Source organism: Diplotaxodon limnothrissa, unplaced genomic scaffold, assembly GCF_057381915.1.
Source record: "Diplotaxodon limnothrissa isolate DT_005_m unplaced genomic scaffold, D_limnothrissa_male_GT1.1 unmapped_scaffold_4, whole genome shotgun sequence".
Taxonomy (NCBI): Eukaryota; Metazoa; Chordata; class Actinopteri; order Cichliformes; family Cichlidae; genus Diplotaxodon; species Diplotaxodon limnothrissa.
In genome coordinates, this window is record NW_028188558.1 from 1,938,944 (window position 1) to 1,955,315 (window position 16,372).

Here is a 16,372-nt window from a genome sequence, read left to right on the forward strand (position 1 = left end):
GACAAACTGCGCCTCTTCTCAGCTCAATACGAAACGTGTAATATTTTCTCTGAATGAGGGACCATTCCATTTTTTTAAGGAGCCGTTGGCATGAATAAAATAAAGTTCACTATCAGTAACATCATAGCACCCACCCAGCTGTATAAAAACTCCATCAAGCTGGCTAGAACGCAGTACGAGTTATTGCAACTGAGGGTAAAGTCAGCACAACGAAAATAAACTCCACCTAAACTTAGTTTATATCTGACCCAGATAGACTGCAGGTCATAACTTCTTACCTGAAGTTCAGTTCACCTGACACTCGGACTGGTGGCTGCCTCGGGGCTCTCCTCCTGCCTCCCCTTCCCTCATCCACCTGCTGGCCTCTGTGGAAGCCCTGCCATAGCCACCACCAAACAACGGAGTTATTTTTACACATCGACCTGCATCTTATAACTCATAACTCTTATGTTAGCTGCCCTCAGTAGCATACTGTCTGAAATATTCGACGGCTGCAAAAATTCTTTAAGTGTTATATACATACATATACATACATACATATATATATACATACATACATACATATATACATACATACATATATACATACATACATACATATATATACATACATACATATATATACATACATACATATATATACATACATACATATATACATACATACGTACATATACATACATACATACATACATACGTACATATACATACATACATACATATATATATATATATATATATATATACATATATATATATATATATATATATATATATATATATATATATATATATATATATATATATATATATATATATGTATGTATGTATGTATGTATATGTCTCAACGCTGTTTCTCAATAATATTAAAAACCTAAAAACTATTGTTGTGGAAGATAGAAGTCGTCAGTCCGTCACAGTCCAGTCACATGCATACATCCACACACATTCATACCAGATATTGCTGATAATGGAGTCTCACACGCAGCCTATTCGAGCCTCCATCACCAGCAAGATGACGTCATCATTTTAAAGGAAAACAGCTCCTTGTTTTTGGACTGGATTGACTCGCTGCAATCCTTTTAGGCTCAGGACTTCTCATGTGATCAATGTCCCATATAAGTGAATTTCTCCCAAGCCCATTATAATCATGGAGAAAAACACTTTGCCACTGTTTCCAGTAAGAATATTTTATAGCGCTTTAAAGTTCAACCTCTCAGGTCTGGATTAAAGAGCTGATTTGTTAAATCGGGAACTCACAAAATACCAAAATATCACCACCGGTGGATCACACCTCTCAGATGTTCTTATCTCAGTGCACTGTAACAAAAGCACAAACAAACGCAACCAATAAAATACTAATAAAGTAACAAATACTGGGGCCCATTGCAAACATGTCCAAGCATAAAACCATCTTTTCTCTCTTAGAGAAAGAAAACAATCCAAACCTCACTGATAAAATCAACCTAGTGTCAAGAAAAACCCAAAAATCAACCAAAACTTCACCAGAAAGTTTTCCTCCCTCCCGGGACAATATTGTGCAGGAATACAGGCACCGTAACTCCTTTTGCACTGACAAAAACATGTTGGATTTACTTGATTCAATAGTGGACACTGGTTGCACACAAAGGTTTTGCTTTGGCAGAAACTTAAACAACTGAGTTAAATCAACACAACCTTTTCATATTCAGTAAAGCTGCATGTTGTGTTCATAAAACACGATTGAAACATGTTCAGATGGAGTAAGTTGAGCTCCTGGAACATTTTAATCCTTCAATTGAAATTGAATGGGTCTACAACAACTACCATCCTCCTATCTCTATCCTGGTTGCAGCAGGGCTGGGAAATAACCCTGAAGTGATAGGTTACCAGGCAGGGTACACCCTGGACAGCTCACCAGTCTATCAGATAGAAACACACAGCCGTTTACATTCATGGATAATTTAGCCCAGGACCTTCTTACTGTGGAGCAACAGCACTAACCAGCATGCCAACAATGGAGGAAATACAGGAAAGCTATGATTTCCTGTATTTGAGGCAGAATTATTTTGTTCTTGCCCTTGACAGGTTAATCCACAATAAATAGCAACAGCATGCATGTGGTGTGTGTGTGGTTGTCTGCCTCTTATAACTCCAGTGATTTTCCTGTAGTTTGAAATCTTATGCGGTGTTGACACAATAATTTGTTGTAAACCAGGAAATTCCCAACTGTGGTAGAAAGCACAGCTTAGCCTTAGCAAATGTTCAAAGAAAAGTCGTCACTTCCTGATTTCTGCTTCACTGATAAATATTGTCACACTGGGGTTTTTGCAAATGATATCAGTGAGCACTGTGTGGCAGCTGGAGTCAGACAACTGAAGCTCCCACAATCAAGACCACAAACAGCTTTCAAAGGAGATTTGAAGCTTTTCTGGCAGCAAGCTTCATGATTTATGGGACTGGAACTGGAACAGAAACTACCTGATCACCAATGGTGAGCTGGCATGGAATTATTTTTATGACATTTTATCAAAGTTATAAATAAGCATGCCCATTAACACATAGTGAGTGAGCATGTTGTCTTCCCACGCAGTGAACAGCGGATGCTAATGTTTTTGTCACTTTTTACAGAGTCAAACTCAAAGTAAGGTCAGTGCTTCCACGCTTTAAACGCTGCACGCTCACACTCTCTCCACACTCGATAGATTATCCATTGTTCATCTGCACACAGCTGCGGTTTTAGTAACGCAGTAACGCAGCGTGCTTACGGGAAAGTAACAGTAATCTAATTACCTTTTTTGCAATAGTAATCCCTCACTTTACTCGTTTCTTGAAAAAAGTAATCGGATTACTGCCCATCTCTGGTTGGAGCTGTGCACTTGTGGGTTCCACCTTGTGTACACGTTTATCTTTGCTGTGTGTACTTGTACCTCTGAGTGGAAGCTGAACTCTTGAGTTCGAGTATCGAAGCATCAGCTGTGACGTTAAAGTCCAAACAGCTCGTTCATTTGACGTGCAAATGAACGAAGGTAACGCCGTTTTCATGTGGATGTGTCACTGAGACACTTTCCACATCCACAGCTCACAAAATGGGAAAACTATAGAAGTATAACAATGAAGAAGTTACTATGTTACGGGTCCCAAGGATGAAGACCTCGATGACAAATATGTTACCTGTAAAAGCAGGTGAAGAGCAGAGTAAGGAAGACACGATGCGTCTCTGCTTTCCTCCAGAACGTGTCTGAGTCTGATTTATTTCACACAAATAAATGCTATAAAACACTAAACATGAGCTTTCAATATACTGTTCAGCTGGTTCCTCATTCACATCAATTACATTTACTTATTTCACAACATCAGTGAAATATACTCTTTTTAACTGGTTCAGTTTCTCAAGTTCACACTTCTTTCCATAACAGCTACATCCTTTTATCATATCAATAAACACATCACATTGTCTTCTGCAGTGTCTTACTGGCTAAACAGTTCTATTCAATAACAGCATTGGTAAATACATTACATTTGTTCCCTCCAGTAATTTACTGGCAAAATCACTATTTAGTGCATCATGAAACACAGCTTGTTGAATCAACCCATGAATGCCTCTGTTAGCTACACAGAGTTGCTCAGAGTGCTTGTGTTACACTAGCTAATCTACTCAGTCACTTTAACAGAACTATTAACATTCACATCTCACAGAACTGATTTGATTGGAGCATTACAACACGTTTGCACAGAGCATAGGAGCGCACTGACTCTGCTTCACGAGCGCTCCACCTAACGAGCGGGCTCGCGGTGCGGTCGCGCGGGACACTCCTCTGGTTTTCTCCCGTGTTTACATATAAATAACTTTGGCGGACCGCCTTAACTCTCCCATTCACATTAACGTGGGTAACCATGGTGACAATAAACAACATTTTCGGTGCGAGCACCGTGTACCGACCTGTAAAAGCAGGTGAAGAGCAGAGTAAGGAAGACACGATGCGTCTCTGCTTTCCTCCAGAACGTGTCTGAGGAAGCAGCGGAAGGTGGGCTCCACTTACTGCTCCCCGAAACCCCGGAGCAAGCACCAAAGTTCCGCCCTCACTGCTTTCTAACATAAAATGAATCCCTGTTACATGGATTTTCTATCCTCTTAAAGAAACTGAAAATAAATACATATAGCAATGAAAAATGTCCCGTTACATGAGTGTTTTACACAAAATAATATTCATGTGGTCATTCCCTCACAGGGGTGCCACAACTACACTGCTGTTTTGACAGAGACACAGTGTGTTTATCTAACTTGGCTGAAGCCAAAGTTCTCCAGACAAATTCAGTCTGTTTCTGCCAAGTGTGAACTCACTGGATGAGCGCCAGATACACAGAATCAAAAAGGGATAAATTACTTTTCTTATGTCATGTTCCCGTCACAAACTGGCTCAAGGAGAGGGGAAGCAGGAGTCCACAGATGAAATGTTCCTATAAATAAAGTGGAATTTATTCAAACTTTACCAAAACTTCAACACATCAAATACAAGCAGCTCAGCAGGGAGTGGATGTGTGTTGCATGTGCCAGGTGGATGCAGAGAGAGGCCAGGGCCACGTTCAAACCTGAACACGCTGCACAGTGTTTTGTTCCATTTGTTAGGGATGAATGAAATGCTTCCTTGAAAGGATGTGTGCAGTCACCAGTGGGCGTGGAAGCATGTGCGCCCTCATTTGGTGGGTGTGCAAGAAAAGTCATCCTGTCACACAGCAATGCCTACATAAATCACACCACTCTGCTTAAAATAATAATGTTTAGTGAAGCAGGTGAAGCAAAGGGCTGCTTTTAATAGGCTGGGAGACCCAGGTGTGCTGCTTTAGCTGCTGAGCCTCTTATGACAGAACAGCGGAGAGTGGTAAGAAGGGAGGAGGGGGTCTGGCTGTGTTTGTGAACGATAGATGGTGTAACTCTGGGCATTTCTCTATCAAAGAGACGCTATGCTGTAAGGACATTGAGCTGCTAGCGGTTAGCATGAGACCGTACTATCTACCACGAGAGTTTACACACGTGATTATGATAGCTGTGTATGTCCCGCCCTCTGCTAACGCTGCAGCAGCCTGTGAGGTCCTGCACACTGTAACCAGCAGACTCCAAACACAGCACCCTCAGGCCCTTTTCCTGATCTCTGGGGACTTTAAAGATGATGTAACCATTTAATTATGGTTACATAATTAATTATGTAATTAATTATGCAAAATGCAAAACGCTCAGCTGTGTCTCCAATCAAAGCTCTGTAACTTCAGAGGTGATGTTCATATGTTGACTAATGGTTTTCTTTCATTTTTGATGTACTGCAGAATATTTGTATAAAATCCAGGCCAGGAAAATCTCCTTCATGTGTTTCTGTGTTTTGTCTTCAGCTACGTTGACACAAAGGCCTCTGCTGTGACGCTCACACCTTTGATAAAGTCTGGAGAGTGTCAGCTTCCTGTTTATAGATACAAAAATATGTAATGTTGTGAACTCTGGCCGCAGCGGCGCAAGAAAAAGGAGAATTACGGGAAGCACTCACAACAGGTAAAATCAAAATAACAAAGTAAAGTACGATCAAATAAAAACCAACAAAAGAACAACACAATATACTTCCCCGTACTGTTACTGCTAACCTCTGTTAACCTAGTAACTCTTACCTTCTAACTGACAGCTGGTCAATAAACGAGCTCCATAAACGCTCCATATTCACCTTTACATGGAATATAAAGGGAAAAGAAGAAACACAGTGCTGTGTCAGCGTTAGACATATAGATATATCCTTGCTTTTAATACATTTGAAGGTGGGTGGGAGAGGTGCTTCTCCGCGTAGTCTACGGTCTCTTTGGGATGGGTAAAGCTTTTCCTCACATCACCATGGGTCACTAACAGCTTTGCAGGGTATAGCAGTCTGTACCTGACGCCGGTCATCCCACGTAGTCTTCCTCTCATATTTGCAAATGCGGCTCTGCGTTTCCAACAGAGGGAGGGAAATCTGGGAGGATGTTTATTTTAAAAACCCTTATACATCAGGTTCTTGTTCTCTGCAGCTTTCAGCAGAATTTCCTCACCAATGTGGTAGTAGTGCAATCTCAAGATGATGGGCCGAGGAAGATGACTTTGTTTGGGACGCTGGCGATTCGCTCTATGTGCTCGATCGATGAGTGGCTTCTCCTCGAGAGATAGCGCCTCCGCCAACAGGTGTGAACCAACTCAGTCATCTTGGGTCCCTCTGTGCCTTCTGGTATTCCTGCAGTTCTTAAATTATTCCTCCTGGAGTGCCTCAAGAGCTCCACATCTCTCATCTAACTTCTTTACCTCCGCAGACAAACGCTCCACAGTGGCCTGGAGAGTGGCGATGGTGTCAGAGTGGTTCGAGGCACAGTCCTGCAGTTCAGTCAAAGTGTTATCATGCCTGGCCACGTCGCTTTTTATGTCCGAAATTGAGGGCTGGATGCTCTGGTTCAAGGATGATATCTCGCCTCCTATGGTGGTAGAAATCTCTAATATGCAAGTGTCCAGTGCTAGTTAGTTAGTTCTAGTTCTAGTGGTTAGTGGGGCTTTATTTGATGATTCTAGTGTGTGTTACATTGTTGTCATATTGTTGAGTCGCAGAGCTGTACAGTGTTACAGTTTCTGTAGAGTCTGGTATAAGGAACTCAGATCCCTCTGTGAATAATGTTCACTGAAACTGATCTGTGTTGGGTCTGTGTTTCCACAAACCCCACTAATTCTAGAGACTTATTCATCATGAAGAAAACAAGACAGTCGATCGATCGATTACTTGCGCAAGGGAGGCCTCGTCTGTGTCCAGCACCACAAATGACCCCGATGATGGCCTCCTCTCGCTGCCTTTTATTGACAAACTTCAAACAATAGTTTACAAAACACCTCACCTTGCAACCCCCTTTGGTTACAAAGACAAGGCACTGTATGCAAATGTATACACTGAGTGTGTGTGTGTGTGTGAGTGTGTGTGTGTGTGTGTGTGTGTGTGTGTGAGTGTGTGTGTGTGTGTGTGTGTGTGTGAGTGTGTGTGTGTGTGTGTGTGTGTGTGTGTGTGTGTCAGACCTCTTGCTGACCAAAGGGTCGTAAACCCAGGAAGCTTACATCAATAGAAACAGATCTTTCAGATAGGATGTATCTACAATAAAACCTCCCCCAGCACAGAGTGGTTGGAGAGGTGGTCAGGATCAAAGGAATGGCTTTGATCCTACTGCTTGAACTAAGACTGTACAAATTTAAGAAACACAATGGCAACATTCAACAATTAGACTTAACAAGACTTTTTCAAAAATCTCAGTTTTCAGTGAAAACGTCGTTTACGTATGGATGAAAGGCGCAAACGCTCAGAAAAATCTGCGTTTTCAAAAATCCCGGTGTAAGTGTGGGCGTGGCCTTACTCAGCTTTGATGCTGCCAACGTGGTCACTGGATAAACTGAAGTAACCGGTCAAGGCAGCAGTGGCAGAGCAACCCTTATATTCGGTTTCTCATGTTTAAAAAGTACTCAGTTACAGCGCACGTTTAAACAGATGATCTTTGTAGGTGGGATCAACCTGCTCTCAGCAAGAAGGTCCTGGGTTTGAATCCATGTCTGATTCTCTCCTGGTACCCTGACATCCTCCCACAGGTTAACTGCTTCTTGCCTAATAACAGCTGGGATAGGGTTACACACACACAGTCCTGTTTTCATATCTCCGTGGGGACATTGATGTAATGCTTTACCTAACCCTAACCCTAAAAACTGAATGCCTAACCCTAACCTTCAGCCCTAAACCTAACCACAACCTAATCGTACCCCTGACACTAAAACACCATGTTTAGTCTCCAAAACGCCTTCAAACTCTTGGCGACGCTCATTTTGTCCACAAGTGGAGTCACGTTCCAGTTTCTGTAAACATGGTGCAAACACACACACGACCCTGAGCTGAAAAGATGGATGGATGTGTAAAATCCATATTGCTGCTGTTCACAGCAGGACTTTGCTTAGCTTCTGTTCCAGTATTCCTGAACTGGCTTCTTCAAACCGGCAGCCTGCTGTTACGATCAGCTGTGGGAAATCTACAAACTCATTACAAAATATCAGAACTAAGACTTTTATTTTGACGGGTGGCGTCTCAGCTTCAGCGTGTTGATGGGCACAGCCATGGTTACCACAGCTGGAGTTGGTGTACGGCGAGCTGTGAGAGGACAGAGATGGAGAACGCACATTTAACTCTTTAACAGGAGATACGTTACGACTAACAGACGACTGCTGTCTACATGATGTCTTTGCAGCCCTTATGCTACATGTTACACAACTTTTCTTCATGCCAACAAGACTGAGGTGCCACATAGTCGACACATACAGCTGATTATGATGCATGTTTTACTATTGCTATGTTCACATCATCTGCTTGGCTTTATTACTGAAAGCCTGGAGATCCTCTGACGTGTGCATGGCTGATGTGACGTATGATTAGTCCTACATGACATCAACAGCAGAGGCAATGAAAGCTTTGTTGTTAACAGGTTGTAGGTAAAGTCAAATGTCTACTTCTACACTTGTGTTGGGTAAAGTTCTTCTCACTGCAGCAGATTTATATCTGTGCTTTCACAGGGCGTGATGTGGAGCTCAGCGCTGAGGTGCAGGTCTCCTTGGAGACGGCATCCTGGCTGAAATATTATCATGCTTCCAAAACATTTCAGCTTTTATTTTGAAAGAAACAAGACTTGAAAACGAATCCCCTTCTTCCTCTTTGTCTTTGTTCTTCAGAGGAGTGTCACCTGGACAAACTCAGGGCTGTTCTAGAGCCTTTGTTATTATTTGACTCCATAGAAATAAAACTGAATGGAATCAAACAAAAACTCCCAAACAGCTAAAACACTTTGCTTTATTCTCTTTTTTAACAAATACGTTGAAGTCCATCCATAACAACACAGCTGAGATCTCCTTTGTAATCAAGTGTTTACATCCTTTGTACAGATCTGCATACAAAACAATCATTTACGTCCCACAGAAGTCTAGTTACACGTAACTATACAAGAACTGGTGAATGACAGAAACATGAGACACATGATCACAGGTGATAACAAAAAGAGAAAGAATTCATGTGTTAGTGATGTTTTTCAGCCCTGATGGCTCATGTTGGAGAAACAAGCTGAGGTACGTGGAAAGTTCACACACACAAGTGGGCGTGAGCGCACACACAGAGAGAAACACAACTGAAGCATCTGTTTGCTGTTTCTGCTTTCATCATCTCTGCTGCTGTGTCAGGCTGGGGTCTCTCAGTGACGTGGTTGAGGTGAAGTATGACGAGTATCCCTGATTCAGTCCATCGAGACAAAGGGCAAAGAAAGCTGTTGTTAACAAACTCTATGGTGATGTGGCGTTTAGCTCTGACTCTACGCTCTGCTGAATCCTTTGAACCTGCTGATCAGTAAAGCTCTACGTGCTGCAGCAGATTGACCTCATCTGTGTTCACAGGTGTGGACCTCAGCGCTGAGGTGCAGGAGACTTTCATTCAGTTCTCCCTGCAAACAGCATCCAGCCTGGAAATACTGTCATCTTTCCCACAAATGGTGCTCTTATCTCAGAGAAGAAGTCTGATGTAAATAACTGCAATCAACAGTGATGTTCTGCACAGATCACTTTTCCATTTTGCTCTCTAGATGAGTCCCAGCTGCCTGACCTTGTGTCCAGGTGATCGTCTCACTGAGGAGCTTTTGTTCTGAAAATCTCACGTCCATCACCTGTTTCCTTTTTACTATCTCTGCTCTTTCTTTATTCACAATGCTCATAATATCACACAATTATATTCATCACCTGTATGTTTTTATCCAGCTGCTGTTAGAACCAAACAAATAAAAAGGATGAAAAGCCTGAAATCCTTTGATTTATTACATTTGAAACAAATATGAGAGCATCCCTAACAGCACAGCTGAGACCTTTGTTTTAATCAAGCCTTTGTATCGACACACTTGTAAAGATTCATATACAAAACATAATAGAATAAATCAATATAAAATACACATAATCACAAAAATGCAGCCATGTTGTGAGTTTGCATCTAAAACATGCATGTTTCCCTTTGTACAGGCAGATTTACAGCAGACAAAGCAACACGCTGATCGACTTTGACCGCTGCAAAAACAAAATACCCACCAAGTCTGAAGTCGATCAGAGGAACTGTTGACAGACTGACAGACAGACAAACAGATGCTTGATTCATTAGTGCGATTAAATGTTCTTCTTTAGCAGCATCACTTCATGTGTTTGTGTTCCAGGAATAAAGGTCTGTTTAAACTGGACGTCTCCTCAGCATCACTCGTGCTGTCATGGTTTCAAAGCTGTGCAGAAAGAATCTGAGGGATGATACAGAGGTGACCAAAGTTACAAACATCCAGCTGTGCTGCAAATGTTTGCAGAGCTCCAAACTCTTTGGCTTTCTGCAGAGCAAGTATGGAAGAAGCACCTGAGCTAACTTCAGTTTAGACGATATGAGGAAAAATGCTGCTTCCCAAAGTTTCCTACAAGTATCCAGTTTATATTTAGAGAAGCGAAGGCTCTTTATCCTGACAACTACTCCCTGGTGGATCCCTGTCCTGTGACAGCAGCAAAGACTGTGTATCAGTATCATCAAAGCCACTTCAATAACCAGTGTTTAAAGCTCTCTAGCAGATGGACTTCAGTGGCAGCAGCCTCTGTCTGCTGTGTACAGAAGGTTCTCTGATGAAGCACACAGCAGATGCTGCACTACAACAGCAGCAGCAGCTCAGCTTCAGTTTGCTTCGACGCCCTTTTTGACCTGTGAAACAGCAGAAAATGAAACATTTCAACACCCGTTTGTTAGCGTGAGCTATTCTGCTGTTTTTCATCATTTCACAGGTGAAATAAAATCACATTTACTTCCTGTAGGAGTGATCGTGTCCAGCCTGACTGAGACCATGTGCTCCATCCTGCACAGGTAATAAACCTCTGACATGAAGGGCTGTCAAGTAGTTTTAGACAAATGGGGGTAAAAGAGACGTTAAAAGCTTAAAGAGAAACTACATTTTCTAAGAACTGTCTGACGTTCACCTCTCACACAGTGGATACGATTCTGCCGCTGCAGGAATAATCTTTGTGCTTATGAAACTGTCCATGTGTTTGCAGAAAATGTCACATGTTCAAAGCCATCCCAGCACCTGGGGTTTGTATAAGTGCAGCTGCTGGTGGGGAGATAGTCTCACTCTTCTATATAAAGAGTCAGCAGGCAGCAGATCTTCATCTGTGATCTCCTCCATCATCACGTCTTCACTCTTCAGCAGCTATGGCTTCACTTCGTGCCCTTCTGGGAGTGGTGCTGTGCTCCTCATGGTTTCTGCTTCTGCCTCAGGCGGACTTTGATTTACAGAGTCATCCATAATATTTTTTATTTTTTATTTTACTGCCCATCTATTTTCATACAAATGTCTCCGTCTTATGGAAAAGGGGTGGAGCTTATCCAACGAGGACAGGCAGGCCCCCCCAGACAGTTTAGCAGTCTATACAGGAGGCTGACCTTTGCAACATGTACTTCTATAATGACTTCACCATTTAGGTTATTTGGTTATGTTTCACCCTGGATTTTGTGTGATAATATTTATTTTGTCCACTGATTTAAAAACAACAAACTATATGAATATAAAACAGAGTGAACAACAAAACATCAGCTTTGGAAACTTTGATGTAAAATTCTGCAGTTGTTTTCTCAGATATAGCATAAATCAAACTAACATACATCAGTGTATTATTAATGTGCACACACACACACACACACACACACACACACACACACACACACACACACACACACACACACACACACACACGTGTTACAATAAACAGCTCTTATGCTTCTGTATGATTCTCAGTGCTTTCCATTTGCGTGTCCACAGGTTGCTGTAAGTGGTGCTTGACTGCAGTTTGCTCTCATTTCAAGTGGTTTGCTGTCACAAAGCCAACAGGAAGTCCGGCCATGGTTGAGCCAACTGAAGATGGGTTGAAGGTGGCGTCCTCGTTTCCTCTGTGAGTGCGAGAGGACAGACAAAGCAAACACCGTTTGGACAGCATTAAAATATTTACACTGATGATTAATGTTGTGTCTTTGCACCTGTAGCGATACATGTTGGAAAATGGAGACTTTAGCCACCAAGACTGACATGCCTGGAAACTTCCCTGTGAGTACGCCCACAAAGACAGGAAACAGTTTAGCCACCGCGGTTAATCCTCCATCATCATCATCCAGTATTTTTCACATCTTTTCTTCTGCTGTTTCCCTTGTTGTCAGTCACGGGGTTTGTGACTGAAATGCGTGTGGTCGACGGGAAGCCTGACGAGTACGGCCTGAATCATTCCATCAACACCGGACGGAGTGAAACCTTTGTTGAAAACAGATTATATGGTAACGTTGCATTTAGCTTCAGTAAACTGTGAAGTTACAGCAGCAGATTTACATCACGTGGCTTCACAGGAAGTAGTCTGGACCTCAGCGCTGAGGTTCAAGCAGCTCTGCTTGCAGACGGCATCCTTCCTGAAAATGTTCTTCATCTTCCTAAAACCAGAACTTTTACATTGGTGCTGAAGTTCTATATAAAAACAGCCTGAAATACAAAGTGATGTTGTGCACTGATTACCTCACACTTTCCATGTTTCCTTCTACAGAGGAGTGTCCGCCTGAGTGTTTTGTCTGATCTGTTGTTGATCGTCTCATTGACACTGCATGCAGATCTGACACCAGGGCTGGACTGGGACAAAAAATGGTCCTGGGCATTTTGACTGGAGACCGGCCCCCCAGGTATTAAAGGAAAAACCATGAAGCCTTTGAATGAAAACAAACGCTGTTGTCACAGTGATGGACGCTGTCTTGTTGGTATACATGCATCAGTCTAATAAACTTAAACCTGCACCATCCTCCCTGTCCTGCTATTCTAAACAGGAAGTAGACTGTTGGTCGAGTTAACCTCCTGAACATCTACAACACACGGTGGAAACCTGACATTAAGACAGAGACTAGAGGTGAGACATGATCATTGCTGATTACTGATGACAGATTTAGATATGTTTTCATAAACCTTTCATTTGCCACATCAATAAACAGCACGGCAGGGCAAAATATGTTTTCTAACATGGCAACCTTTAAAAAGTGAAAGGAGACAGAAAGACAGCTGAGAAAGAATCAAACTGACTTTTTGATGCATTTTACACACAGTACTGGTGCAGAATCTAGAAAATGTGGGAAACACTGGCATCATATGCAGTACTTACTTCTGAAGAAATTATGATGGGACCCTAAAAAATGACTATGTACAATAATGGATTTCTATACATTTTACATCAGATGGAAACGTTTGTTGTAAGATTCAGATAATTATTTATTAAAAGTGAGACATTTTAAATGAGAACAAGAAAGAAAAGTATGTCTTTGTGCCCCCCTCTCCCTGTTAATGCCCTACCTGCCCCCTGGCAACACTTTGCTAGACCCGCCCCTGCACAGTTACCAGCTGTCAGCTACACAAAAAGGATCCTGGTGTTATTTGTCTCTCAGAAACAGTTCATAACTTCAACTCATTTTTGTTTTGTCATGTTTTGTTCTTTACATTGTCTTTCTTCTATATAATTGTTAAACATTTAATAAATATGTCTACAAAAAGATTTTAAAAATCAGACATTTCACACAGACACCCAAATGATTTCTGACTGATGAAGGGGGCTGAAGGTGCCCTGCTCTTGCCCAGCTTCTGCTGCTCTCTCCCTGCTCACTGTCAGCAGCTGGCAGCCTCGGTCCTGCCTGAGACTCTTCATCTATCAGTGCCAAAGAATATGGGAAATAGCAACGCACAACATGCACATTACAAAACAAGCACATGAATCAGCATTACATTCATTAGTGAAGTGCTGACGTTCGTTCCTAAACTTTGGGCCTTAATTAACATCACTGTGAACTAATGTTTGCTTTGCTTCTTAACCAGTGAAGCAGCGAGGGGCTTTCTGAGGTTCCTGCTCGTAAATGCCCAAAATGAGTCGAGTATTTCTCTGCAACTACAAACTCTGTTTTCATCAGAGGTGTAAATATTACAGCACTGTGTCAGAGTCACTGAGGCTGGAACACAGAAAAAGGAAGTAGATGTATTTATTTTTAGACTTTATTGCCTGGAACCACTTTAAAAATACGCTTTGGGTCACAATTAACTGCAGAAAACCAGGAATCCACATATGAACATTATCTGTGCAGAGATTTATGCTTCTGAAGGTAAACAGTGAAAACTTGCAGCACTAAATGCACAGATAGCCAGGCGTTTCACATTTTGGGACCATCTGCCAGTTTTCATTTCTTAGGTATTGAAGAGCAGAAATGATTGAATTTTATTTACATGCTTAAAAATGTTTGCTTTTGAATATTATTTGAAGAATTACCCACACACTCAGGCACTGTGGGCCTGTTTCCCTTTGCACAACCGAGTGTTGGAAACGGGCCTTTTCTCTTTAAACTCTGAGGGGCTGTAACTTTGGCTTCTATTGGCAGATTTGCATGATTGACCCTCTTTTTAAAATAGTTTTAGCCCAGAGAATCAAGCTAACATCACTGTTTTTACGTCAGCTCACGTCACACGAGCTGTTTCAAGAAAAGTCCTCCTGTCACACAGCAATGCCTACATGAATCACACCACTCTGCTTAAATAATAACATTAATGTTTAGTGAAGCAGGTGAAGCAAAGGGCTGCTTTTAATAGGCTGGGAGACCCAGGTGTGCTGCTTTAGCTGCTGAGCCTCTCATGCTAGCCTCCATCTATAAGCTGGGATCACAGGAGCACTGCAGTCCTGACTAGATCAAGGATTGTTATTCATGCAGGTGACAAAAGTTTACATTCACAGAGTCATAGGATTGAGCCTGGTTTGAAAAGCAGCTGTTTAATGCAGCTGCTTAGAGTTCACACACAGTAGAAGAATCAGACTTGAGTCACATTTCAAACACTGGAAAAATACTCAGCAAGTAACAATGAAAACAGCACAGACTCAGTATATCCTGTTCAGTCCTGTGTTTGATATGAATGTGCTGTTCAGAGAGGATCTCATGTCCTCTTTTACAAAGCCTTTGTTTCATGATGTTTGTGTATAAATGAATGTAGGTGTGTTTCTAAGTGTGAAGGAGCCCTGGGAGAAAAGACTGAAGCTTGTGCCAAAGAACAAACAGGAAAGAAAGATCAGCATTAATGAAGACGAGCACAGAAGGAGCCCAAGCACGTGTTGCTTTTTCAGATTTCTCTAAAAGTGTGTGTTCATTTGTTCCATCCTTCACAACAAACAACAGCTGACAGACACACATGCACTCTGTGTCACTTCACAGGGGCTGATGAAAGTGGACACAGTAAAGGGAGAGCTGGACCTGCTCTACACATCCTGCACTCTGTTAACAGACTTTATTCTGCAGCATCAACAGATAAAAATATATGAAGATATAGAAACGTTTAACATTGTGACTGTTCACATTAGTGAAGCTGTTACTTTGCTGCCAGGTGGGAAAAGAAGCCTAAAGCTGAGTCTGATTAAACATCTGCTGCACCAGAGAGTTTCATGGCCCTGCTTTATCCTGTGCTTGCTGACCACCTCGTCCTGAAACCTCTTCATCATCCTCACAGTTGTGTGAAGAAAGAGGGAAGCAGGTGGAAACCATCTGTGCTGCTGTGTTCACTTGTGTGTGTGCGTCTATGGTCATATCTAATGTGTACCTACAGACAAACACAAACACCTGGCATTGCACAAGAGTCTCTATGGAGCAACCTGCAGATGTCAGAGATGTGATTAGAGGGTAAAGTGGACTAGTGAGAGCATCTATGTTGTTGTTGTCTGCTGGGGGACAGCATCAGCTCCAGAGATGCATCAGGATCAGCAAACTAATCTGCAAGGCTGCAAGTGTCACTGAAGGAGTTTGAGTCAGTGAGGGACTCAAACTCACACAGCTGGTCAAGAAGGCTCAGCAGCTGCTGTATTTCCTGAGGAGGCTGAGGAAATTTGGTATGTTGGCCAAGATCCTCAGCAGGTTCTACAGCTGCACTGTGGAGAGCAGCCTGACCAGCTGCATCACTGCATGGTACGGCAGCACTACTGCAAACCGCAAACGCCTGCAGAGAGTGATAACAACTGTGGAGAAGATCATCAGGACCCCGCTGCCCTCTCTGCAGAGCAGCTACCATCACAGAGTCCAGAGGAGAGACACACCTCTGCCCTCGAGACGAAGGTTCAGAAGTGTGAAATGTAGAACATCCAGACTCAACAACTCCATCTTCCCCACTGCTATCAGACTCCTGAACAGCTGACCGACCTCAAACTGCAGTTTGCACATCAGGTCACTTTGCACACTAAGTTCATTTTGCACATTAAACTCCATGTACA

At 42.3% G+C, this 16,372-nt stretch overlaps 1 protein-coding gene across 1 annotated transcript; it reads left to right on the forward strand.

The window, feature by feature from the left end:
- Nucleotides 1–11,136: 11,136 nt before the first annotated feature.
- LOC146606872 (lipocalin-like) lies at nucleotides 11,137–12,574 on the forward strand. Its single transcript, XM_085349260.1, has 4 exons — nucleotides 11,137–11,355; nucleotides 11,878–12,007; nucleotides 12,099–12,187; nucleotides 12,270–12,574. The coding sequence occupies exons 1-4, from the start codon at nucleotides 11,271–11,273 to the stop codon at nucleotides 12,413–12,415; spliced, it is 450 nt and encodes a 149-aa protein (XP_085205386.1). The 5' UTR covers nucleotides 11,137–11,270; the 3' UTR covers nucleotides 12,416–12,574.
- Nucleotides 12,575–16,372: the final 3,798 nt, after the last annotated feature.